General features: G+C 48.8%; 1 protein-coding gene across 1 annotated transcript; it reads left to right on the top strand.

The window, feature by feature from the left end:
* The first annotated feature begins 2,845 nt into the window (after nucleotides 1-2,845).
* On the top strand, nucleotides 2,846-3,379 carry Ubl4b (ubiquitin like 4B). The gene has a single exon (XM_051165425.1). The coding sequence runs from the start codon at nucleotides 2,846-2,848 to the stop codon at nucleotides 3,377-3,379; it is 534 nt and encodes a 177-aa protein (XP_051021382.1).
* Nucleotides 3,380-21,130: the final 17,751 nt, after the last annotated feature.

The raw sequence follows: 21,130 nt of genomic DNA, 5'->3' as shown, positions 1-21,130 counted from the left end.
AACTCTCCCACCCTGCCCATTGCCCCCACCCCAGGCATCACACTGTTTCCCTGTGATGCTAATAATGTTGGCAGCGATTTTCAGAGAGATTTGAACCCATGGCTGTCCACATTCTCCGCACACATCCATTCCTTTTGTAAGCTATAAAACCCACTCATTCCAGATGATCTTCCCCTCTAGTTATGACAGGCACTGTCCGCTTGCGTGCTTTGATTACACAATCCTGTTTTCTCATGTTAATTGCATAATTAAGATGAGCAATCACATGAGTGGAAACCTGGACTATTTTCCTGGCTCCAAGTGGGATTCCAGTGCCCAGACAGGTGTTTCTTCCTTTGGGCTGGGGCATTGGAGACTCCAGGGGCTAATAGTGACCATTTCTGTCAGTATTATGGATATCATTGATTCAGTTGCTACTGTCCTCGTGGCCCCAAAGTCTCTGTCATAGGTGCACCTGCCTACACATAGTTACTGGCTATGGAAAACCGACCCTGTGTTATGGCCTTTATGTGCTTCATTTTGGGGAGCCTGGGCCCAAGTGGCCATCTCCAGAGACTGCTCATGTTGGGGAGAGCTCAAGCCTGGATAAACAGGTTTTCATAAGAGAGGGTAAGGGCAGACTGTAGCATGCTCCCAGCTCCCTTGCTTACCCCAGGAGCCCTGCGCCTAGAACAGACCACAAGTTATTCTCTTCCCTACCTCACTTTCCTCTGTCCTCTGTAAAGAGCACTCAGATCTTACCCTCCAGGAAGCTTTTGTGTGTACACTTGCAAATTCAGACTTACTTCACACTCACCTTGGGAGCTGGCTATTTAAATAGGCATTATAGAAGAGCCTTTGGTAAAGCCTGATATCGCTTTCTGATTGATTGTCTATATAATTTTGGATTTCCATCTCTCTAGGGGAAGAGGCAGGGTGAGGAAGAGGCTGTAGACAGGTTTATGTCTTTTCACAGCCTGTGTACTTGGGTTCCTGCATGACCCTGTATGTCTCAGTGTGTCTAAATTGAATCTCTCTTGTTAACAAATGTATGTACAGGACCCCTGTATATAAAGCTCAGTGTGCTGGAGGTGTGGCCTATCACATTGGATGAGACTCAGACCCTGCTGCTGAGCATCAGAGGGAGAGGTGGTTATGTATATGCTGGGTGTACTAACAAGTGGGGCAATAGCTACACACAGAGATGTAAGATTATCTTTGCCCACGACTAGGGCAAAACAGAGAAGGCTTCATGGAGGAGGTGATTTTTAAGACTGGCAGGGTTTGCAGGATGAGTTGGTAGAGTGCAAATGGGGGAAGTAAACAGGGACAGGTTAAGGTGGCTGGGGGTGAGGGGTAAAAGGGAGGAGGTGGTGAGGCAGTGGTGATAAGCAAAAGGCCATGCTGCGATGTCCTTGGGTGTCAGGCCAGGAAGCTTGGTTTTATTCCAAAAGTAAAGGAATTAAACTTATAGGACTCGTTGTAATTTTAGGACAGCTTATTTTTGGCTGTGGAATGAGGGGATCCAACATGGTAGCTAGACTGAGGAGATGAAAAGGGAGGCGGCAGGAGCCTGAGTCACTGGGGGCCATGGGGACCAGGGGAGAGGTGAACTCTGGAGGAATTTTCCAGGAAGAGGAGGGATAACAAGAGGCTCAGTGGTTGGGATTCCTGACTTGTGAGGGCTGTGCCAGCTAGGGCCAGAATCTGGGTCATCTGCCAACAGCGAGAATACAGGATCGGGAGAAGACAGCCGTGACATCCGTGGGTATTTCTTCCAGCCGCTGTTAGATCTCAAGGAGACAGGGTGAAGGTTGAGCAACTCTGGGGCGGGGTTGGGGCTGGGTGCTGTGGAAGCTCAGAAAGGCTTCAGTTCTCAACAGCCTCGTCCTCTGCAGTGGCAGGGCAGTGGGAAAGGAGAAGGAGGAAGCAGGGAGGGAGGAGGGATGGGTGAGGGAAAGGAAGGGTCCTCGGGTGCCAGAGAGACCTGAGGGAGTCCCTGATGTAGCCAGTGTACCCATTACGGATGTTAGCTCCTGCCTAGGCCCTCTCACTTCTCAGCCAAGACGGTGCCGCCCTTTTGGGCTCACATGTGGCAACATCTGTAAAGGGTTCGGTCCAAGATCAACAATGTGTTGCAGAGAAACTTGCCAAATGTAACATTCAAATGCCCAGCAAGCATCCTCCTCATCCTCATGTGCCTCTGAGCAGGAATGTCTGCTCAGTGCCCCGCACGTGGCAGATACTGAATAGACGTTTTAGGAGGCAAGGCGGGCCAGCCTGAAGACACAGCGATGCGCCTCTTTCTGCAGGGTTAAGTGAGTCTGTACATTCTCCTTCCTGCAGGTAGGCATCATCAAAGTACCTTGTAGGTTGTGTGGATACAAGGCAGACACATTAGTGCCTCTGCCATATCTTTCTATGCTGGTGTTCCTGGGCCTCTGTGGTCTCTCCTTCAGACACTGAGAAAGACACTCAAGGCATGTGCTAAAAGAATTGGCAGACAAGCTGTTGTCACAGCACCTTTTCCAATCCTCTTTCTTTCTTCCGGCTCTCCTTTCTCCCAGACCTACTTTTTTTTTCCCCCTAGTCATCTCTCCCCATCCTTCTCCACGCTTCTCTCATGAAGGAAAGACACGTTATGTCCATAATGACCTTGTTACCTTTAAAGTTCTGCTCTGGAAATGAACCCTCCTGTAGCATTATGACATCACTGTGTGTATTGCTAGTGGCTGCTCATGTGGTCTGGGCCCTTTGCCTTGCTTAGGAGCTGTGGCCCTTTCATGACAGGGTCATCACTTATAGGGCCCTTTACCTTCAGGGCAACTGTCAGAGCATGGATTCCTCCTGATTCCTCTCTGGCCCAATGTTCCTTACGGTCAAGCTGCTCTTGGGTCGAAGATGCAGCCTAAAGGTATCTGGAAAAGAAAGCGTGGCCACACTGAAGAAGCTGGTTTCTCAGCACCTGCAGGTGCCAGAGGAGCAGCAGCATCTGCTGTTCCGAGGCCAGCTCCTGGCTGATGACAAAAACCTCTCCGATTACAGCATTGGGCCCAACGCCTCCATCAATGTCATCATGCGGCCTCGAGAGGAGGCAGCGCTGGACAACACCCATGAAACCCAGCCCCTGTGGCTCCAGCTGGGCCAGGTCCTGGGCAAACATTTTGGACCCAAGGACGCCAAGGCAGTGCTGGGGTTGTTGAGGCAGGAGCACGAGGAGCGCCTGCAGGGGCTGAGCCTGGAGGCCCTGGAGCAGCTGGTGAGCCAGCTCCTGCCACAGCAGCCGCTAGAAGAGCTGGCAGAGGAAAAGGAAGGCCCTGCTGTTGCCTTAGAGCTCCAGAAAAATGATGAAGGAAGAGGAGGAGGAGAAGGGGAAGAAGAGAAGGAGGAGGCTGATTAGCAAACTGACCCATCCTACTCTTTTGCTTACTAAACTTCCCCTGGACTGATCCTTCCATGTTCCTGGGCCATTTTTTTTCCTCATTATTTTCTCCTGGTAGAGGTGCAGTCATCTCTCTTCCTGAACCTTTAGCTGGAAGGTATCTGGATCCATTCTGCTCACTCTCATCTATAGGTCCCCTTCTGAAGTGCAGAATGAGCCTTACACCACCAATCTCTGCTACAAGGGCTCTGGATGGGCCAAGGTACCCTATAGGGACAATTCACCCCGGCTCTGGGCTGAGCAGCTTTGCCCAAGCATGGCTCAAAGACAGTCTCCATGGACAGTCTAAATGGAGCCTCTTCTCCTTCAGAACAGAAAGTGTGAGTCCATTGTCCCTTCTCCTCATAGAAGCCAGACCCCCAGTAGTATAGCAAGAAGGAACGGCTATCGGCTGCTGCCCTTGGACTCTTGGTGACACTTGCCCTGCTTTCCCTCTGCTTGTGCTTCCCGTAGCTTCAGAGATGGGACAACAGACACTTGAGTCAGGGAAAGCAATTGCATGGACCAGTCCTGAGGCTCCCAGAAATTTATTTGAAGCCTCAGCGTGGCAGGAAACAGAGTTCGAGGCAGGAAAAAATGATGTGCAATAGCACACTCCTGGGGTCAGCCTGAATACAACTATGCCCACTGCCACACTCTTGACCAATCAAGGTAGCACTAAACTCCTGATATATGTGACTGGCATTGCCTGGTACTTCTTTGGAGGGAAAAAAGAAGACAGTACAAACAAGGTCCCCTGCCCTTGTGCAGCATACAGCCTAGATGAGAGATGTACCCAGGGAAATCAGAGAGGTGTTGTGCCAATAGAGCCCAGGATGTGGATACATGCCCTGGTGCTTCTGCCTTGCAGAGTATGCTAGGATAGATATTTTATCTACCTGGGGTTAAGAACACAACCCTAGACCAGAGCTGAGAGGCCCCATACTGTGTATGGGTGAGACAGGTTCGGGGTTGGCTGCTGAGAACCATGTCCCCTTTTGCAGTTAAAGTCTCCAGGGTACTGTTCCTGCAGAAGTTTCAGGCCTGGGGGTCAAAGATGGTTATGGTGGAGAGGGCAGGGGATATAGGTGCTCGGAAAAGAATAAGCAGAAGTCCCGTATCTCTGGGAAGCACTCTGACCTTGGCCTCTAGGGTCCTTGACTTTCAGCCTAGCCCAACCAATATCTTGGCTGGCAGCCTTCTCCTGTAGGACACTGAGGGTTTTTACCTGTAATGTCTTTCACTTACCCCAAAGACATTAATGCAGACAAGAGGCAAAGACAGTATAGTTGGAAGTGGTGTCTTCTAGCAGCGAGCTTCGCAGTGGTGGCAGGGAGGGCCTGGGAATCCTCTGCTTTAAAAGCCTATTTGGTAGCATTGGTAGCATCTCTTAGCTGGAGACTTCATTTTGTTGATGGCACCCAGCTATACCCTGTCTGATAAAGGGAGAAGAGTTGGGGCACCAAGGGTCTGAATGACTCTTCCCAGACTCAGTGACACAGGTGGCAGGTGGGGCAGGGTCCACTCTCCTCCAAAGTTCCTATCCTGGTCTCACTCTCATTCTTGGGCCATTTGCCATCTACTGGGAGGTCTTGTGATGGTTCTGTGAATTCATTTGTGCTGGGCTGGTGCCATTTGCCAATGGGGACAGGCCTATTATCTTTACATTAGGGGAACTAATAGCCCATTTCCCAGGAAACCTCTGGGTGATAAAAGTAAGTGGGCCATTTTATTCTCTTTGCTGAGAGAAGCTGGCATGAAGAACAGGCAAAGCCTTTATTTTCTCTGGCTGGTGCTAGTGGTAGAGGCAAGGTAAGGCAGGCAGCCATTCTCCTGTTGCCATGGTGAGCAGTTCAGGAGAGGATGTGCCTGGTCCCAAACTGAGAAGAACAGAAGTTAGTTCATTCTTCATCTGCTCTGTGTGTCTCCTACTACTGATCCCATTCTTCTCAAGGGCCCTTCCTCCTCTTTCCATCCCCCTCAAAAACTGAGCACCAGAGAGCATGCACCAAGTAAAGCTTAGCAAAAATAAAATAAAATAAAATAGTTGTTAACTTTCCCAGGGATAGTATCGCTCAGTGCAGTGCCTCTTGTTATAGAACTATGGGCTCTGTTCCCTGAGAGGGGATACAATGTGTCGTCAGGGAAAAGCAGGTGCAGATACATTGAGGACACATAGAATGCATCATTAATGTGGACCAGGTCCTTGTCAGATACTGAATCTTCCATGTGCATCCTGATGCCCGTGGCCAACCCCAGCTCATGGACCACCTGCCATGAGGCCCCTCCACTGCACTAGTGACTCCTGGAAAGGCTTTCTGTTCACTGCTCTGCATTCACCACTTGGGGATGATAGGAATAGGGAGCAAGCTCTTTCCGAACTTCAGCTTTGGGCAGATATCTCTTTAACTCCCACATCGCCTCTCTCTCTTCTACCATGAAAGGACACACATGTTACAAGAGGTAACAGCATTGCTTAAATGAGGCATCTTGTGACAGCCAGCTTTATGTTCCTGTCTACAGAGAAATTGGCACGCCCCTTCCTAGCCCCCTCCTGGATCACCTACCTGCAGTTCCAAACTCCTCTGGTCCCTGGCAAAACTATTTCTTCTCCTCCTCTTCCTCCTCCTCTTCCTCCTTCTTTTTCGGTTTTTCGAGACAGGGTTTCTCTGTGTAGCCTTGGCTGTCCTGGACTCCCTTTGTAGACCAGGCTGGCCTCGAACCCACAGCGATCCGCCTGCCTCTGCCTCCCGAGTGCTGGGATTAAAGGAGGTGCGCCACCACGCCCGGCTGAAAAACTCTGATTGAAATAGGAGTGGCATCCTGACCTGTGTGCTGTTGAGCCATTCATTTATTTCATCAACAAACATTTTGTCATAGCCTTGTATCAGCTCTATTAAGATACCTTAGGCTTGGGTAATTGTCTTTAAATAATAACTGCACCCCCCCATAGGCTCATGTGTTTGAACACTCGGTCCCCAGGTGGTGATGTTCCTGTTTAAGGTTGTGAGTCCTCTAGAAAGTAGAGCCTTGGTGGAGGAAGTAGGTCATTGAAGGCAGACCATGAGCTTTTATAGTCTGGCCCTACTTCCTGCCTAAAAAGATCAGCGTCTCATGGTCCTGCCCCCGAGGGTTACTTACCTGGACCCTATCCCTTCTTAAATCATACATCAAAACTCCCTCCCATCTTACATTGTGTTTGTCATATATTTTGTCACCATAATAATAGTTTTAACAAAGTAGTGGACCACAGAAAAGTGTCATCCACAGTTCTGGAAAAGTGGTCTTTTAAGGTCGAAGTGCCAGCATTGCCCCTGTGTGGCAGAAAGCTGCTCCTCACTGGTGGCACCTTCTACATGTCCTCACACACGGGAAGGGCAAGCACGCACCCTCCCATGTCTTTGTATATGCATACACACGAATGTATGGGCCTGTGTGTGCATGTGTGTGTGTGCACATATGTGGGAGTGTATACAGTCACATGTATTTGCAAGCTTGTCAAGACCAGAGGTCCACATAGTTTTATGGCACAGTTTGCCTCAGGTTTGAATACATTTAAGCCACGTAGGCTAGGCTGGCTGTCCAGCAAGCCCCGAGATCCACCTGTCCCCATCTCCATAATGCTTGGGATTACAAGAGGATGCCATCACACACAGCTTTTTATGTAAGTGCTGGGGTCAAACCCAGGTCCTCAGGCTTGTGTGTGTGACACTTTGCTGACTGAACTCTCTCTCCACTGCCCTTTATGTGTCTTATATAAGGACAAATCCAGTCACAAGGGCAGAGCCTTTCCGATTCAGTCACCTGCTAATTACTCTTATTACTACTGCACCAAAGAGAAAACTGTCCCTTCCCTGTCAGCCTCCTTCTAAGGGGCCTGTGCTGGCAGCTTGAAGAGTCCTGGTTCCAGGACAAGAGTAGTGCGCCCCCTGCTGTCTCTTGCCGCATGGTGAGCTGAGGGCTTAAAACAGTAGTTATCAACCTTCCTAATGCCCCCTTGAAACAGTTCTTCATGTAGTGGTGACCCCCAACCGTAAAATAATTTCCTTGCTACTTCATAACTAATTTTTCCACTGTTATGAGTTGTAATGTAAATATCTTCTACGCAGGCTATGTGCTATGTGACCCCTGTGAAAGGGTCATTCAACTCCCAAAGGGGCCTCCACCCACAGATTGAGACCCACCGGCTTAGGGGCATTCCCTGATATCCTGTTTTGATCTATGCCTGAGATGTGGCAGGTAAAGCCACATTGATTTCCTCCTGCTTCTAGTTTATTTATTTTGTGACAGGATCTCACTATGTATACAAGACTTTCCTTGGACTCTCAAGTTTTCTGCCCCCAGCCTTCCAAATGCTGAGACTACGGGCCTATGGCTATGCCTGGAAATTTCCCCCTGGTTCTGAATGGCCAGGCAGACAATGGTCTGTCAGGGTGAAAAGTCTCATGGATGTGGATGTGGAAGAAGCCTGAGCTCAAGAGACGCCTAGATGCCTGATTTTAGAAGTGAGCCCCAGAGCCTTCTGCTCCCCCCACCCCCTCCCCGTCCACTCCCCTCCCCCAGCCTATTTGCTCAGGATTAAGTGAGACTTCAGTTGCTGTTTAAAGCTTCCAGCTGTTTTAAACTGGGAAAGAGGGGCATGGATGGGGGGAAGTGGAGGGCACAGCTGAGCCTCCCCAGAAAAGCACCCCAATCCAGTTGAGATGCCTGAGGGAAGGCATGGCAACTGCACTGAGATGGACACCAGATGGGATAGACAGGCTGGGGGCATCTCCGATCTGTGCTGGGAGGGGTTCCATTAGGGGAAGGCTAGGGGTGGAAGACCCACTTCTAAGCTCCACATCTGGGACTTAGCTTGAACACCATGTTGCTTTTGCTAAATGAAAACTATCATTGTGGGGGAAAGGCCATGACAACAAGTGCGAGGACGTCTGGATGTAGTTCTAAAGCCCTTGAAGCCCTGGTGCTTTGGGACAGCCCTGTTAGTGGGAGAGAAAGCCCGCGCGTATGGATGCCCAGAAAGGCTCAGTTAAGGTCTTCACTTCAGAGTGGCAAGCAAATCCATAATGACGGACTCTCCCCTTACGGCCATGGAGAGGCTGTGTAGACTACTGGTGTCTAACCCTTTACATAACTCCCTCCCCTTGAATGTAACTTGTTCATAATTAACAGAATCTGAATGTGGAACACAATGCTCAGGCCAACCCCCAGATAGGTACAACCTGCTAATTACCCACTGATACGGAAAGCTCTGGGTGGGCACAGGCTCGAGACCCATGCCTGCTTTATCATTTGCTTTGAACTTTGGCCAAGTCACTTCATCTTTCTGGACCAGAGATTCCTTCACTCACAAAATAGAAGGAGAAGAGGCTGGGCTTGAACTTTAAGATGCCTTCTTGGGCCAAGTCCTATGTTGACATGAAGTCACAGACATGAGTTGCTGAGTCCCCAGGCTGCCAGAGGCTGGTGTTCCCGTGGGTTACTATGAGGCACTGAGAATAGGTCAGGGATAGACTGTGCAGAGATGCTCAGGGTAGGTTGTCACCAGGTAGCATGGAAATTAAAAATACATTAAAAAAAGGAAATGGTGTTTAAAATCACACAAAATATGCTTAAAGGTGTATGCTTAGGAAGATATTATGGTGAAAAGAAAATTTTAGCCAAGGCAAGGTTTTCTCTTATAAAGTTATGGTTTGGTGAAATGGCTTAATGTGTAAAAGGCACTTCCCACCAAGCTTGACAACTGGGCTTAATTCCAGGATCCACATAGTAGAAAGATAGTGTCAACTCCCACAAGTTGTCCTCTGACCTCCACACCGTGGTACACACATGTGCACACACACATAATATATGCGATCACATTGTTCAGAGGCGTGCATGACTCACATGTTACTTGGGGTCTCAAAGGCTATCACAGAGGAAGACTGGGCTGGGTTCTCATCTGGGAACCTGATGGAGGATGCATCTACTTCCAAATATAGGCAGAATTCTAGCTGTTGTAGAACCCAGGAGCTCTGATTTTTATGGGATGTTGGTGGAGGTGTCTGCAGTTGCTCAAAATTGCCTTCGTCACAGATTTTTAAAGACATGGCTGCTTCCTTTTTCATGCCTGCAAGGAGACTTTCTAGAGGGACATAGACCAAGCTCTACTCAACCTGATGTAATGAAACAGCTTATCCCCTCAGCCAGAGTCTATCAATTCGATCAGAAGCGAGCCAGAGGCTTTGCTTGCATTAAGAGATGGGGGCAAAATTATGGGGTTAAGATCATGGGTGTCCCTTGACCTCCCTGCAGAAAGTGTGATTACATCACCATGCATTTCTGCATACATAAAAGTCACTGACAACAAACTAATGACAGTATTCAGTTCCTACTGGGAGGGCACAGGGAAGAGTGCTCATTCTGAGCTGTGTCTTAAGGAAGCTTTGTGGAGGAGGATACATTCGAGCTGGTAATGGAAAATGAAGGATGATACTCACTGGGGTCCACATGTCACTTGGCTGAGCATACCCCACAGCTGACCTTTCTGGATGCTTCACAACATCCATGACACTTAGAGACACAGACACATCCAAGGTGCATACTTACACAGATTCCCTATCTCCTTCGGCACCTCAGACCATAGAGTGGGGTCTACAGTGTAGTCTAGTTAGAAGTGAGCTGCAAATCACTTTCATTGTCAGAGGGCCAGATGTGGTCTTTCTGGGTCCAGGCTGCTGGAACTGAGGTGACCCAGTCCAGCCCAACCCAGCCAGTCCTGTCAGAAGATCCCATGCCACACAGTCAAGGACACAAAAGAAAGGCTTTGCAGAGCCGCACGAAGAAATTGCTAGGGCAGTATAAAGAGATAGCTAGACCAGTTATTCTCTCTGCAAGTGATGTAGGGTACAGTCAAGACCGAAGTGTTCACGGGGAGCTCCAGGCTTGTGAAGGGTCCCAGCTGGGCTTTACCATACATCAGCTCACACGTGTAGGCACATGGAGCCCGGGCTCTCTGCACACTCTCAGAGGTGGCAAGTTTGCTTCTGGATGCCTGGCCTGGCTTGGCCAATTATTCTTGTGCTCTGGGCTGGGGTTTTGGGTGTCTGCCAGTCCATGGCAGGGGAGTGGCCAGAGGGCAGGCTGCCCTGGATCCTGCTGCCAAGCCAGCTGCCACTCACTGAGGTGGCTAAGGTGGAAACAGTTGCCAATTCCAGGTCCTGGTGCTCTCGGGAGCAGATGGTCCTCCCTGCTGGTCACCTCCCCCTTTGGCTCCCTTCCTTTCTTGGGTCACCTTCCTCCTCCTGTCCTTTCTGTTTTCCTTCTTGGACCTTTTCTCTACCACATGCACATCCTCCTGTTTCCTCTTACCCCATTTGGGGCCAATGTGACTGCACTGTATGGACATCTGGGCGTGTCCTTCCACTATATTCTCTTGCCTCCCATAGTTTGAATCTGCAGTGGTTGTCTTCCTGTTAAACATTGGCAGCCAGGCATGTAGTGAATGTCTGTAATCCCAGCACTTGGGAGGTTGAGACAGGAGGATTTTGTGAGTGTGCAGTTAGACTGAGATCGACAGCAAGTATTAGACCAGTCATGATTTCGAGCAAGACCTTGTCTTAAAACAATTGCAACAACAAAAGATGCAAAACAAGACTAATAAAAACACCACTGGCTACTACCATCTTTGACTATGTCCCTGACCCTCTACTTCCACCTACATATGCAATTTTAATTCATAGGTGTACAGGCTCTGCCTGGTACCAGGGTGCAGTGAGAAATGGTTTCTTTTCATACATGCATCTGTTTGTTAATACACCGGCCTCCCCACACATCACACACACACACACACACACACACACACACACACACACACACACACACACACACACACACACACGGCACAGACGCCTGCATATACAAGGCCTCACAAACAGCCTTGTTGTAAGATGAGCAAGAAGGCAGAGAGGTGAGAGCTCCCAGGCAACATCAGTTCACCTGCACAGAGGAAGCCAGAACAAGTTGCTCTCCATCACAGCAGCCAGGGTTTCTTCTGGGTTCCTGTTCTTTCCCCGGCTCTGCCCTGCTGGCCTTGGGTACCCTCCTCATCCTCTAGATTCAGAGCCCGGCTCCAATAGGCTTTGGGGGTTGTAAATCCATGTCTAGAAAGGACTGTAACCTGAGGAGTCAGCAGGAAGCCCCAGTCTCTGGGATGGCTCCCTACCTACCTCTCCATTCTTCCTGACAGTATTTCCCATCAGGGTGATTTAAGGGCTCCCAGGCTGCCTTTGGCGGCTCCCACTGCCCTTGAGGAAGGGTGATAAATCTGAGGTAACTACTGTAGGCTGTTTGGCTGTAAACCTGTCACAGCCCGCTGCAGCAGAGGCAGGTCTGCCATGGGGCTGGGCAGGTCTATCTACCTTCTCAGCCAGCTGCCTTTGGATGGGTCCCCAGGGTACTTGGGCCTGGGGTAGTATTTATGAGAGTTTCAAACCCTAGGATCAAAGCCTCTACCCCTCCAAGAGGTCAGGGTAATGGGCCTCGGTGTTCCCCTGGGGGCCTTTTCTCTTATCCAGACCACCGCAGGCCACTGTTTAAAATTGAGCTTTGGTATGATTGGAGACTAGATCTCTCTCTAAATATGGAGCTCACTATTTTGGCTAGGTGGTTAAAGGCTCAGCCCTCCTGAGTTCCTCCTCCTCCTCCTTTCCACCATCACCACCTCCCCTCCTCTTCCTCCTCCTCTTCTTCCTCTTCCTCCCCTCCTCCTCCTTCTTCTTATTATTTCTATTATTATTACTATTATTACCAATTCTAGATGCATTCCCTTTGACATATGCATATAAGAACAGGGACTCTTGAGGCTGGAGAGATGGCTCAGTGGTTAAGAACACTGGCTGTTCTTCCAAAAGACCCAGGTTCAATTCCAGTACCCACATGGCAGCTCACAGCTGCCTGTAATTCCAGTTCCTGGGGATCTGACACCCTCACACAGACATACATGCAGGCAGAACACCAGTGCACATCTTAGGTGATAGGGGCTGCGGTACTGGGGTAGCTGCAGTCTGGTTTATCAGGCCCCAGGTCTTGGTCTCGGCAGGCCTGTGGCTGACCTCACTGGGCAGAGGTGGTGGGTGCCCAGCATTTGAAGCTGAGTGGGCAATATCTCCAGACTCAGCTTCTCTCTGTAATGCCTGTGATTCTAGAGCCATCTTGGCCCCATGCCTTCTATTTATGCACGAGTATGGAAGCCAAGGGGTGAGGAGGCCAGAGGGATCAGAGATCAAGTCTAGTCTTTAAAATTCTGAGTTCGCTTGGAATCTAGGACCTAAAGGCTTATGATTCTGTCTTGAGATGTTCCCTGTTTGTTTGAAGTGTCACACTTCAGTTGCCTGCTCACATGGACTCAGCTCTTTGATAAAGACAACACCACTCTGTTGGGTAGTAAACAGAGCCTATCAAGAGGAGGTGAGTCCACATTATGTAAATTCTAAAATACAGGGAAGAATTAAGGATTCTTGTTCTTAACCTGTCCTACCTCCATGGGTCTTTATTGTGTATAATAGAACCCGCCCTGGCCAAGTTAAGCACAAAGCGATCTATTGCATGGAGTGGTGAGTTATAGGGTCAATGATGACCCAGGCTTGGCCATTTACCTGGACCACTGTAACTAAGAGAAACACTGAGACATAGCACTGCTGCCCTGCTTCCTGCATGGCCCCTTCAGTCTCAGAAATGAGCCTACCAAACCCCTCATCACCCAGGAACCCCACAGCACCTAATGTTACCCTTTAGAGACATCTGTCACTTGGCTCACTTCAGCCCATAAGCCACATGAATGTGTTTGCTTTGGAGAAGCAAGTTGGTAATGAAATCTTAGCTGAAGAGGATTCTTGAAGACATATATTTGAACAGGTTTTTGTTGTTGTTGTTGTTTTTGTTTTTACAAAAAGCAATTTGTTGGAGCAATTTAAAGTGATTGGATATTTGATGGTATCAGAGAATCAATACTGATTTTAAAAATATGAGATAATACTGTTGTAGCTACATTTTAAAAAGTCATCCTTGGGAGTGCCCGCTGTGCAAGCATGAGGCCCTGAGTTCCCTTAGATCCCTAGAACCCAAGTAATTCCATGTGCCTGTAATTCCTGTCTTGGAAGACAGAGGACCCCAAGCTCTCGTTGGCTAACCAATCTTGCCAAAATGGTGAGCTGCACAGTCAGTGAGAGATCTGGCTGCAAATACCAAAGTGGAGGGCTAGCAAGATGGCTCAGCTGGTCCAGGACCCACATGGTTAAAGGAAAGAACAGATTCTTAGCTGTCCGCTGATCTCCATATGTACATCACGGCACATGTATGCATGTACACAGACAGACACAGACGTACACACATGCGCAAACACTAGTGTGTGGAGTGATAGAGGAAGACACCTCCCAACCTCTGGCCTCCACATGTATGCATGCACATACACACACACACACACACACACACACACACACACACACCACGCAGTGCACATACATAAAAAGCCATCCTTTAGCAATGCACAGTAAAGTGGTGGTACGTGAGATGAAGGGATGCGTTGTAAGGGATGCGTTGTATTCCCACTGAGCTGGGAGGAGGACGGGTTGCCTACGGGCCCTGTTGACTGGTGGTGTCGTTATTGGAAACTGGAGCCTGGGGGTTGCTCACTACTCACTTTTGCATTCTTTCAAAATATTTCATAAGTTTTTTTAAAAAAAAGATTGACTTCAGCAGCTGCTCTCAGTGTGCAAAACACCTTCCTCCGGTGACAATTACACGGTGGCCTCAGGTGCGCCAGGAGCTCTTATCAGGAGGAACCACCCACCTCCTCTGATGCTGGACACAGTCCCTGTGGCCTCAAAATACAGAGAACAAGCCCTAGAACCCTCAGAAGGGCCAGGAGAAACATGACTTGGAGAGCAACACCCTGGAGAAATGCCACCACAGGGATCTGGGGAAAACACTACCCTGCTGCCCATATTCTGGAGACACTAAAAATTTCTATTGATGGCCCAGGAAACCTTCTCCCCTTGGCCAGTACTGTCTTCTTTAGTTGCTGCCACTTCTGTCTCTCACCCCTCCTCTAAGAATCATGTGAGGACTTCCTTGGTGAAGTTGGCTCAAATTTTCTTTGCTCATCCCTCTGTTGTTGGACATCTAGCTTGGTTCCATAGTTTAGCTGTTGTGAAACATGCTTCAATAAACATTGATATGCAAGTATCTCTGAAATATAGTGCCTGAAGTGCTTTTGATAAGTACCCAGGAGACACACTCCCTCTCCCTCAAATAGTCAGTCAAATACTAGTGCCACTGTAAGGGATTTGCACATATAACCACGGTTCCTTGTTGGTTGATTTTGGGAAGTTATCCAGGGTGGGCATGACCCAATCAGTTGTAGTTCTTCTAGTTGTAAGCTTCCTGGAGAGGGACAGGTACTTGCAAGGTTCCAGCCCATGACTTTTCTTCCCTGACTGCTGCACAGCCAGCTCCCACCCAGCTCACACCCCGTCTAACTCCATGGACCTCTACCGGTGCTCATCCTCCTGAGTGCAGTGCTGAGAGATAGGGATGACATGCCCTCAGCTGCATTTGGCGGATGAGCCCTATGAAGTTCCTGCAGGAATAGAGGGACTGCAGGTAGTAGCACAGTGCATCTTATCTCCTTCTGCACACACCCACATTTTGTATCCCTCCTTCTATCTGCTGGCTTAGTGCTATAGACACAGGGTCATTTTAAAGAGTGGGTGAAATGCCCAGTTAGCCCTATTTTTCAGATGAACAACTGAAACATGGTAAGCCAAGACACTAGACCAGGACCTCTAACTTAATTAGGCAATAGGTGGTAGAATATATACATATACATATACATACACGCACATATATGTAAAGGGGGTTTTATTGGAATGACTCTCAGGCTGTAGTTCAGCTAATCCAACCATGGCTAGCTGTAAAGGGAAATCCAAGAGTCTAGTAGTTAAGTCCCACAAGGCTGGGTGCCTCAAATGGTCTTCTGTATATGCTGGAATCCTGAAGAAGAAGAAGAAGAAGAAGAAGAAGAAGAAGAAGAAGAAGAAGGAGGAGGAGGAGGAGGAGGAGGAGAGAGAAGAGAAAGAGAAAGAAAAAGAAGAAGAAAAAAAAGAAAAAAAAGAAGAAGAAGAAGAAGAAGAAGAAGAAGAAGAAGAAGAAGAAGAAGAAGAAGAAGAAGAAGAAGAAGAAGAAGAAGGCTCCAATGCCAGTTAAGAAATGGGTGGGCTATCAAGGCAAGGGCAAGCAGACAAAGAACAAAAGCATCCTTCTATGTCCTTATACAAACGTTCAGCAGAAGGCATGGCCCATGTTAAAGGTATATCTTCCTGCCTCAAGATTTGGATTAAAGGTGTGTGTTTTCCTACCTCAAAGGTCTGGACTAGAAGTGGATTCACCCACTTCAAACCAAGCAGAGAATCTCTCACAGGTCTGTCATCCATTTCTGGATTATAGTTCGTTCCAGATATAGTCAAGTTGACAAGCAAGAATAGTCATCACATATTGGCTCAGAATCTATGAGTCAAGTGTCTCTCCCAGGCCAGTCCCTGAGGCTAGGAATCAAGTAGGAGCTGACAGATTCCTTCCCTGCCTTTCTGCAGCATTTCCTCAGGAAACCCTCTCAGGGCCCTCTGAGGCTGGGGCAGAGTTGATGCTGGGCTACAAGTAAGCTGCAGTTTGCACACAGTATTCCCAGGGGGGGAATCTGGTTGCCCTGAGCAACGCCCAGGCTCTCAGCCTTAAGGGGACACTTCTACAGAGGAAGGTGTTCCCTTCTGCAGGAAGAGTGGGACCTCTCATAGCACCAATAGGGCCCTGGTGTCAGTCCCCCAGGGTCTCCTGGGCCTTGTTAGAGGCACAGGTGGTGGCACTAGCTAGTGCTATCCAGAGGGAGGTGGAAAGGGAGGAGGTGAGCAGGCCTAGGGGAGCACCTTCCACCTGCATGCTACCTGCAGTGACTGAGCCCTCTTGCACTTCACTCAGCTCTGGAAGAGCCTGCCACAGGGGTGGAGGAACTAAGGCCGGTGAATGCTCCATGTCAGCCATAGCAAAAACTCTCAGTGTGCCATAAACTCTAGGGAAAAAAAAAAACCCGTCTAAACTGTATCCTACAGCCTAGCTGGTAACAGAGTTATTTGGGTGTAAAACTTTTTTTTCTCCCCTAGACAGGGTTTTGGGCATAAAATTTTTAAGAAGCCAATTTATTCTGGCCATTTATACAGATCAGACCTGTTCCTGTCTCCTCCCTACTTCCTACACTATGTGCAAACCAGCTCCATCCACATGTGGCTCAATAAAATTGTTTGAGGTGCCTCTCACCATAGGTCCTGTGCTTGAGCCCACCTCAGGAAAGGTCCTCAGAACAGCTGAGTAACTTGCTGCAGGCAGCAGGAATACATACCTGTCTTGGAAGGAAGTAGTTAAAACACCCACTATGGCTATCTGGTCAGTTGTAGAAACAACCGTATTTCATTATGTGTAAGTCTATGGTTTCCAATTTTAAAAAATATTTATTTATTATGTATACAATGTCCTGCCTACATGTGCACCTGTACACCAGAACAGGGCACCAGATCTCATTATAGATGGTTATAAGCCACCATGTGGTTGCTGGGAATTGAACTCAGAACCTCTGGAACAGCAGACAGTACTCTTAACCACTGAGCCATCTCTCCAGCCTGATCAATGAACATTTTTACAAACCCCTTTCCTCTCTCATTCTTTCTTTGTCTAACATAAGATATCTGTCTTAGTTAGGCTTTCTGTTGCTGTAATAAAGCACAGTGATGAAAAACAACTTGGGAAGCAAAGAGTGTATTTCAGCTTTTACTTTCAGGTAATAATAGTCCATCGCTGGGAAAAATCAAGGCAGGAACTCAAACAGGACAGGAACCTGGAGGCAGGAGCTGATGTGGAGGCCATGGAGGGGTGCTGCTTACTGGCTTGTTCCCCATGGCTTGCTCAGCCTGCTTTCTCATAGAACCCAGGACCACCAGCCCAGGGATGGCACCACCCACCATGGGCTGGGCCTTTTCCTATCAATCACTAATTAAGAAAGAGCTTTACAGTCCCATCTTTTGGACACATTTTTCTCAGTTGTGGTTCCCTTTTTTTCAGATTACAGGAGCTCGTGTCAAGTTGACATAAAACTAGCCAGCACAATGCCCCATTATGATTGACTGTATTTCAGACGTTAAGTTACAGGATATTAAGTAGGAAGAGTGTGATCCAAACTAGAAGAGCATCCAGCACACATTTCTTACATTTATTGAACTTACATCCTAACGAGGAGAGAAGCAAACAAAGTATATATGCATCAGCTACAGCAACTAAGAGGGGAGGGAGTAAGTGTTGTGTGCACATGTGTGCATTACACATATGTGTGTACATTTTTACATGTGTGTGTGTGTGTATGTGTGTGAGAGAGAGAGAAAGAGGCGGGGAGTGCGCAAGGCCATTCAGAGACCTTGGGCCTTTGTGTTTTCTGAAATAAGGGAATGGCTAAGGGGAGCTTGCAAAGGTAAGTAGGTAGAGGAAATGAACTTTGAAGGAAAGTCTCTGAGTAGCAAGGGGTGTCAGGCCTTGGCATAGCCAGGGACCTTTACCTTCACATGTGGGTTCTCTGACACTTCTGGGTAAGTTTGGGGGAACTGAGTACCCATCACACTATGGCTTAGCTAGAGAAGGTCTAGATAGGTCCCATGGGGGGCTGGGCTCATTGCTACCCATTCACGCACTGCCCTTCAGTCCTCAGCCCCTGGATGCTATTAGTACTGTGTGTGCATGTAGGAGTTGAGGACAGACTGCAGGTGTCTTGTCCAGGGCCTCTCCTGGAGTGGGACTAGGGAACTAGGAATTTCTCAGCAGAAATTCTAGCTGCTCGGAGGCTCTTCCTGCTGTTCAGAGACTCAAAAACGCTGGGACTTATGTCCCTTCTGCGCTCCCACATCCCTGGCTGGGGGAGGGCAGCTCATTTTTCATGGGCACCTCGTGACTTTCCAGACTGTATTTTCAGCCTCGGTTTGACGTCAGGCTCGGGCTTGGTCCCGAGGGATGGGCTTTGTACATTTCCAGGCTGGTAGGGCTGGAGCCTCCTCCTATCCCCATGGGCCTTTCATGCTGTCCCCGCTAGCTGCTAGCTGCTAGCTCGCCAGCTCCCTGGGTGGTGGACCGGAGGAGAATATTTTGTGAACCAGACAGTGGGAGGGGGTGAGACTGGCTACAGATTGAGGGTGGAAGGCAAGAGGCAGGCAGGCAGGCAGCCAGGCTGGCTGAGATGTGAGGTGGCACGTTTGTCTGCTGCCTGACTCCCTGCAGATGCTGCCAGGAATGAGTTCTCTCTCAAGGTTTAAGAAGGCAGCTGGTAGAGGGGATAGAGAGAAGAGAGATGGAGGAGCATCTGAAGGTAATGGCAGAGACCAAAGAAGGAATAACTGTGGCATTCATGGGGCTGCTTCCCTTTCACCTCCTTAAGCTGGCTGCCATGTCTTCTCAAAGCAAAACTGAGAAAGCGGGAGAGCAAGAGAGAAACACACACACACACACACACACACACACACACACACACACACACACACGGGGTGGTGGAGGGAGGAGAGTTGGGGGTGTGTAGCCAGCTCTGCTACAGCTTCTGTTTCACATTTAAGGGACCAGAAGCTGAGCACCCAAAACAGGGACCCTAAACACTGATACTTTATGAGATAGGGTCTCTCTCACTCTGCAGCCCAGGCTAGCCTTGTCCTGCCGATGTGGTCCAGGCTGGCCTCAAATTTGTGATCTTCCTGCCTTAGTCTCCAGGGAACTGGAATTGTAGGCACTGCACCGTCATGCTTTGCTTTCCGTTCTCCCTTGGGGTCTGGACCAGGACTCCATCAATGTCGGTAGGACTCTGCAGATACTGTCAGAAGACCCATCCCCATTTCTGTCCTGATGCCCTTTCCCTGTGACTTCAGGATCATCGCTGGTCTCTTGGGCCTTCAGTTGATTCATTGTTTTGGTCCCATTAGTTTGTCACGTGCTAAGCTAAATATGGCTTTCCTCTGGTCCCTCTGTGAGGGGCCCAGGTCCCTGCTGGTCATCATTCTAGTCTGGTTAATATAGCCTTTCAGCTTTTCTATTCCAGGACTCAGAGGTTAACCACCATTGCAGCTGATGGTACTTCCTAATCTTAGGGAATGGCTGCCCTCCTGTATGTCTGTCCCTTGGCCAGGGCTGTAGGTACCTTCCTGGCCTCTGTTGGATGACCTTCACACCTCTGGCTCATTCCTTGGTTTAAAGTCTCCCAGTTGCCCATATCAGAAAGGGCAGCGGTGGAAGGGTGGAGCACAACAGCACACGTAAAAGCCCTGTTGTTGGCTGGGTCTGAAGAGGACCAGGGTATTTTTCTGGCTCTGGTTCCACCCTTCTCCTTGGTAGAGCATCACAGGATATGAAACGTGAGTGTCCTGCTACACAGCGGGTTTCCTGAGTCCCCTCCTCACACCTTCCATGGATAGCTGTAACCTATTTTCCATCACTCTGTTTTCACCCTATGGCTTGGGTTTGCATGACAGTGTGGGGTTAAACACCTGGGCTTTGCCTGCAATCTCTGCTTTGCCACTAGCTAACTGTGTGGCCTGGGATAAGTTGCTACTTCTCTCTACTCAGTCTCCTCGTATGGAAAGCAGAGATGATATTAGACACATGCTTCATTGGACTGTTATGAAACTAAAATGAATCCTACATGTAAAGGTCCAAGAAAGAGTGCTTGTCAGAAAAGTGTTTAGCAAATACCAGCTATACTAATAATTGCCTGGTTAATAACAGCCTCTTACACAGTCTCCTTGCCCCCCTCCACTTTGTCACCTGCAGCATCTTCTCTTCTCAGAGCCCAGAGGACGTTCTCTGTCACTTCCACACAGGCTTGCCACACAAAATAAAGGATGTGCAGTTCCAATTTTAATTCAACCGGACGTCTGGCATTCTCGTTGCTATATCCGGCAGTTCTCACCATGCTTTCTCCACTACCTTTAAAATAAAATCTAAGCATGTTAGTGCAACATTCAAGATCTCGGTGACTCAAAGCCCCTGCCCTCTTTTACCTCCCGGTTTCTGACCGATTCCAGCCCCCTCACCTTATGTTCTGGCCACTTCTGTCTCTTTGAAACCCCAGAGGATGAGTCAGCACTTTGGAACTAGCTAGGCCATCGACACAGCCACATTTTCAGATAAGAAAGTTGGGATGCAGAGGGATTACGGATCCACGACCAGCAGGAGAAGCCTTGGTGGGGGGGGAGGGCGCTTCAGCTAAGGTGGCGAGTGTTGGTTCTAAAATGAGAGAAGCCATACTTGGGCCAGAGGAGCAGAAAACATGTAGGGCCCCCAGAAAGCTGGGCCAGGTGCTTCAGGTAAGGTTTGTGGGGGAGGCTGCTGACCTAGAGCCATTCCTGGGAAAAGGCCTCACTTGGAAGATCATAGTGCCCAGGGGGTTCTAGAGGGGCAGAAGAAATAACCTGGGAAGTTTGGAACTCAGGAACAGCTAGGGTACAGAAGAAATGATTTTCCTGGGGTTGAGGGAGCAAGACCCTGTTTTCAGATTGTATTTGGGGTTTAGTTTGGAGTGGAAACACATTTTCTTAAAACCAGATAACTGAGAGCAAGGATGCATTAAGCTGGGGATTCCAAATTTTATTTTTCATTTATTTTGTGTGTGTGGGTGGTAGA

The sequence above is a fragment of the Acomys russatus genome, chromosome 23, assembly GCF_903995435.1.
Source record: "Acomys russatus chromosome 23, mAcoRus1.1, whole genome shotgun sequence".
NCBI lineage: Eukaryota > Metazoa > Chordata > Mammalia > Rodentia > Muridae > Acomys > Acomys russatus.
The sequence above is the reverse complement of the archived record's forward strand: the minus strand, read 5'-3'. Positions and strand labels throughout refer to the sequence as shown.

Coding starts and splice junctions, on each gene's coding strand:
- Ubl4b (XM_051165425.1), top strand. CDS start 2,846: ATGTTCCTTACGGTCAAGCTGCTCTTGGGTCGAAGATGCAGCCTAAAG.